This window comes from Lipotes vexillifer, unplaced genomic scaffold (genome assembly GCF_000442215.2).
Source record: "Lipotes vexillifer unplaced genomic scaffold, Lipotes_vexillifer_v1.1 scaffold496, whole genome shotgun sequence".
NCBI classification, from domain to species: domain Eukaryota; kingdom Metazoa; phylum Chordata; class Mammalia; order Artiodactyla; family Lipotidae; genus Lipotes; species Lipotes vexillifer.
Genome location: NW_006786690.1, coordinates 1,583,329 through 1,589,208, shown reverse-complemented (window position 1 = coordinate 1,589,208; position 5,880 = coordinate 1,583,329). Strand labels below are relative to the sequence as shown.

The 5,880-nt window shown below is 50.4% G+C and overlaps 1 protein-coding gene across 1 annotated transcript in view; it reads left to right on the top strand.

The window, feature by feature from the left end:
- CATSPER4 (cation channel sperm associated 4) overlaps positions 1-5,880 on the top strand; it is a 14,662-nt gene that overhangs the window by 7,856 nt on the left and 926 nt on the right. The window contains exons 5-10 of the mRNA XM_007459119.1: positions 1,767-1,864; positions 2,035-2,155; positions 2,349-2,482; positions 3,777-3,951; positions 4,712-4,923; positions 5,458-5,623. Of these exons, the coding sequence (XP_007459181.1) occupies positions 1,767-1,864; positions 2,035-2,155; positions 2,349-2,482; positions 3,777-3,951; positions 4,712-4,923; positions 5,458-5,623 (906 nt within the window). The remainder of the gene's footprint in view (positions 1-1,766; positions 1,865-2,034; positions 2,156-2,348; positions 2,483-3,776; positions 3,952-4,711; positions 4,924-5,457; positions 5,624-5,880) is intronic.

The following is a 5,880-nucleotide window of genomic DNA, read 5'->3' as shown; positions in this document are numbered from 1 at the left end:
GGAAAAAAAAAAAAAAAAAAAAAAAAATTTACTGTCTATCCACCTCCCTCAAAATAGTCTGTGAGCCAAGCAGGGCAGAAATCTTATATCTTCAGGATCTGATTTGAGGTGTGGCATATAGTAGGAGCTTAATACTGAATGGATAGAGGGATGGATATGTAGACGGGCAGACTTGTGTCTCCCTGTGTATGTTTAGGCACCGACACTTTGAATGTGAAACACAAGGAGGGCTTGTGTTTATTGGACTGCCTAATAAATTTAAGAACTTTTTCTCCGTTAAAAATCATTTTCTTTTTGAATATTTAATGCAGCTACATATTGGTCAAAACTGTATTGAGAGACTGTCATATAGAATGAAGTAAGTCAGAAAGAAAAAAACAAGTATCATATATTAACACATATATATGGAATCTAGAAAAATGGTATAAATGAACTTATTTGCAAAGCAGAAATAGAGACATGGACATAGAGAACAAACGAATGGATACCAAGGGGGGAAGGGGGGGTGGGATGGATTGGGAGATTGGGATTGACGTATATATACTACTATGTATAAAACAGATAACTAATGAGAACAGACTGTATGACACAGGGAACTCTACTCGGTGCTCTGTGGTGACCTAAATGTGAAGGAAATCCAAGGAAGAGGGGATATATGTGTACGTGTGGCTGATTCACTTTGCTGTACAGCAGAAACCAACATAATACTGTAAAGCGACTATACTACAATTAAAAAAAAAAACAAAAGACTGTACTGAAAGGCACACACAGAATTCTTGTTCCCACTCCTGACCCTTCATCCCTTTCGCTCACCCCCACCCTCTTCAGATAATCTTCCTATTTTATAATCTCTTGTTTATCCTCCTAGTGTTTATTTTGCAATCATAAGCAAATATGTACATATTTTTAGTCTTCCCTTTCCTAACAGTAGCATACTGTAACACTGTTCTGCACCTTCCTTTTTGTCACTTAACAGATCTTTCTGTATCAGTGCATGGAGACCTTTCTCATTATCCTATACTCCACTGAATGAATGTGCAGTAGTTTATTCAACCAGTGTCCCAATTGCTGAACACTTTGGTTATTTTCAGCCTTCTACGAATGCCATTTTGTACTTGTACTAGAGTTTGTGTGGGTCAGATTTCGAGAAGTGGGATCACTGGTCAGAGGTAGATGCGGATTGTTTATTAGAGCAAATTCTCCTCTGTAGTGGTCGTGCTCAAATTTGTCATACACATGAGCTTCCTTCCTCTGTCCCCATTCTAAAAGAGTCTGTGCCATATTGGACAAAGGGCTTGCAAAACGTGCCTTCTACAGTGAGAGTTAGTTCACCTCTGACCTGACTATTGAAGCACTGTTTTAATCAGCATTTATTTTCATTTTATTATTAATTGTAGTGTGTGTCACACAAAGCTGGAGCATCCACTCTCAGGTCACCTAACTGCAGGGCAAGGCCATTGTCAGCAGCGCAGTAGCCAAGGTGGGCGCTCAGCTTAGGAACTGGCTGTGTATGTATGAGAGACTCCACTGTGTGCTTCAGACACTGCACTTGGCTATTGACACATATATGAGACAGCGAGCGCATGCATGTTTTGTGGCGTGTTTGGGGCGACAGCAGGATGAGTAACAGCAGTGGATGGCAGATGACTGGCCCTGCTTCGAGAGGACCACTGAGTCCTCCATCCCTGGGGTGTACGGAGGGCAGACCCAGGATGAACCCATGGGCTGGGCCTGACAGACCCTGCTGGGGCTGGCCCACCCCCCAGGACGGCTGGAACATCCTCAACTTCCTTATCATCTTTATCTTGCTCCTGGGGTTCTTCGTTAATGAACTCAGTGCCATCTCTATCACCTACACCCTCAGGTAAGCTGGGAACTCTGAGAAAAGAAGGGACCTGTCTGGACCCTGGGAAAGAGAGGAAGGGGTTGTTACCAGGTGGGGATCAGCTCTGCCTTTCTGGGCGGGTGGGAGGGACGGTGAGGAGGAGGGGTCTGGGAAGGGCCGAGGGGCACCCCTGAGAGGCTCTGCCACAGGGCACTTCGTCTGGTGCACGTGTGCATGGCAGTGGAGCCCCTGGCCCGGATCATCCGTGTCATCCTGCAGTCAGTGCCCGACATGGCCAACATCATGGTGCTCATCCTCTTCTTCATGCTGGTCAGTGCCCTCCCCTGCCCCCGGCCACTCCCCTCCCCTGAACAGGCCCCTAGGTCCCTGGGGATACAGGGTGTCTGGAGAAGAGGAGAGGCTATGGGCCTGAAACCCTGTGACTCCCCTGGCAGCTCATTTGCATGGCCTGTCCCTAAGGCCCTCTGGTGAAGTCCCGGCGGGTCTCTGGTCTCTCTGGCAGGTGTTCTCAGTATTTGGGGTCACTCTCTTTGGTGCATTCGTGCCCATGCATTTCCAGAACATGCAGGTTGCCCTGTATACCCTCTTCATCTGCATCACCCAGGATGGCTGGGTGGACATCTACGGTGACTTTCAGTGAGTGCCCATGGGGCTTCCAGGGGAGGGGGGTGGGGCCCAGTCCAGGCAAGCTAGGCAGGGAGGGGCTGGGCTCCCAGGGGCAAAAAACTGACTGGGGAGGGAGACGGGCTCTTGGGTGGGAGTGCGGCTCCAGGGCTTGGGATGAGGATGGCACAGCAGGAGGGGGATGCCTGGGGCTTTAAACTTGAGAAAAGCAGACTCCCTGGAGCTAAGGGCTCTGGGTTTGTAGTCTACTTGAAGAGTCATCCCAATGAAACTCCACCCATTCAAGGTCCCACCGCAGGCTATACATGGAGATTTCTCCCATTATGCTCAGCAGCTGGGCAGCTAGGCCTTGGGCAAGGGAGCAGGTCTGTGGTTGCATCTAGGGTTCCAAGGCAGCCTCCCAGCCCACACTGGAGCCCACCAAACTGCCTGGACTCCTGAGAACTTAGGGTCTCATTTATTCATTCTGAGACCCACTGCCCAAGGTCATTATTGGCCACAGATGGCTGCCTGGGTTCTGTTCTTTACCTCTTTCCCATTAAGCCTAAACCCTATCTGTTTCCAGTCCACTCCAGGGAGTGGGTCCTCCTGACTGATTTTCCTTTTATCTCCTTCGTGTGAGAGTAGAAGCCCAGTTGGTAAAGGGGCTTCTGCACTCACTACCCATTATGATGTAGGCAGTAGAAAAATCATGGAGTGTGCAATAAAGGTGGCCTGGGGTTCTGAGTCTGCTCCACTGCACTAGCCATGCAGCCGTCTGAGCCTCAGTTTCCTCATCTGTCAACTGGGGATTATAATACATTATTAACCATGTCATGGATTGCTGTGAGAATTAGTAGAGACTGGCACCGTGTGCACACACATGCACACACACGCATAGCAAGAGAGAGAAAACTATTATTTGGGAAAATATTTTACGGGAGATTTACAATAGGTATTAACAGTGGGTGGGATTTTTTTCCTGTATATTTTCCTTCTGATCTTTCTATAATGAGCTTGAATTGCTTTTAATAATAAGAATGACATGACTAAAGAATATAACCAATAGATTAAACTCGATAATGCTGACGTACAAATCCCCACCTTGCAGGGCTGGCTTGAGGACCGCCCACTGTCTGGCAGTACAGCTGGTGCTCAGTAAAGAGCAGCTGTGGGAACAATTAGGAGTAAGGCATTAGAGCTCCACAATAGCAGTGAGGCAGCAGAAGTCCCAGTGGGCCTTGAGATAATTTCCCCATCTCATAGATGAGGAAACTGAGGCCCAAAGGGCCAGGGAGGTGATAGGGCCCCTGACTGCCATCTCCAGGATGGAGACAAGGGAGTACGCAGTGGAGATTGGGGGCGCCATCTACTTTGCCATCTTCATCACCATCAGTGCCTTCATTGGCATCAACCTGTTGGTCGTCGTGGTCACCACCAATCTGGAGCAAATGATAAAGGCAGGCGAACAGGGGCAACAGCATCAAATAGCCTTCAGTGAGGTGAGTGAGATGGGGAGGGCAGAGGGGGGTGAGGCAGAGTGTATATGAGTGCTGAATTGAGCATGTGTGTGTGTGTGTGTGCACACGCGTGCACACTCGAGGGCCTGAAGAAAGCCAAGCCTGAGATGCGGAGGCAGCATTGCCCACGGCCAACTCACCAACGGGGGCTTCTGAGGAGTGTGGAGTTCCTAGGTGTCTTGTTCTATGGCAACTAAAATCTAAGCAGCTGAGTGACCTTAGGGCGTTTAACCAATTTAACCAATTAACTAAGCCTCAATTTCTTCTCCTGTAAAACAGAAATAATAATAGTATTTCTAGGGCTATTATGATAATTTCACGGGTAAAGGAACAGTACTTGGCACATACTAAGAGCTCAATAAATATTAGCAATAGTGTTATTCATTCAGGGGTAGAGCTTCTGAAAGGCTGGAGAGTGTAGGGTGGAGTATTGCCTAAAGTGTTGAGGGCTGTGGGCTGTGACTTGAGAGTAGATAGGATTTCAGAAGTTTGCTGGGTAGGATTTATCAGGAGTGAAATGGTGGGGGAAGCACTAAGTTTTGAAAAGGGGTGAGAATTTCCAAAAAGGTGAGGGATGGGCTCGCGCATTTCAAGTTAAGCTCCCACAGCAAAGGAGAGAGCCTAAGATTGGTTAGAGCTGAAACAAGGGGCATTAGAACCCTGGTGTCCTGAGACTCATCCTCCCTGAAGCCAAGCAGGAAGGGGCAAGGGGAGGGGGTGCCCATTTCCCCCCCCCACCCAGACAGGCAGCGTGGAGGGAAATGGGAATAACGAGCTGCCGCTGGTGCACTGTGTGGTCGCCCGTTTGGAGACATCTGGCGTCCCCCAGGAGCCGTTTACGGGGGGCCTCCCGACGAACCTCTCAGAAAACACATTCGACAACTTCTGCTTGGTGCTTGAGGCGATACAGGAGAACCTGATGCAGTACAAGGAGATCCGAGATGAGCTCAACACGTAGGGCGGGTACTGGGGGTACCCTCGAGTCTCGTGAGTCAGGGCTGAGTGGAGCCTCAGATTCTTCTGGCCTCACGCTCTCACCATTTTTTTTTTTTTTCGGTACGCGGGCCTCTCACTGTTGTGGCCTCTCCCGTTGCGGAGCACAGGCTCCGGACGCGCAGGCTTAGCGGCCATGGCTCGCGGGCCCAGCCGCCCGGCGGCATGTGGGATCTTCCCGCACCGGGGCACGAACCCGCGTCCCCTGCATCGGCAGGCGGACTCTCAACCACTGCGCCACCAGAGAAGCCCATGCCCTCACCATTTTATCATGCGGACCCTGGGGCCCAGAGAGGTTAAGTGAATTGCCCAGGTTTCCCCAGCCTGTCGGTGAGGGAACTGGAATCCAGACCTCCCGGTTCCTCGCATCTCACAATAGCCTTAAGCCTCGGCCTGGGTCTCTCTCAGAGTAAAGGGGGCTGGACACCAGGGAAAAGACGGGAGGGCAGCCTTCCAACCCTCACCCTCGGAACGCACTCACCTCTCTGCCCTCAGGATAGTGGACGAAGTACGCTCCATCCGCTTCAACCAGGAACAGGAGGAGGAGCTGATGCACAGGCACTTGTCATGGAGCCCGTCAAGGGCGAGCGGGTCCTCCATAGCCACCCGTGAGATGACTTGCCAGCAAGACTTGATCACTGCACTCGTCAACAGGGAAAAGGTGCAGCTTCCCTCTCCTACCCAATGGGTCCTCAGCTCGCCACGCCACCCAGCTCAGCCTCAACCCCATTAGTCAAGGTCTCTGTCTATTCCAAGATCTGGTCCGTCCTCTAGACTCCCAAGCACCCCAGCAGTCGCCGCCAATCTGGTTAGGTTCCAACTTTTCCTTCTTTGGGAGGTCCCGCCCCTCCCATAGGGCTCCAACCACTGAGCCATCTTGGTCTTCAGCACCGTCAAACCTACCCTTTCTTAGACTTG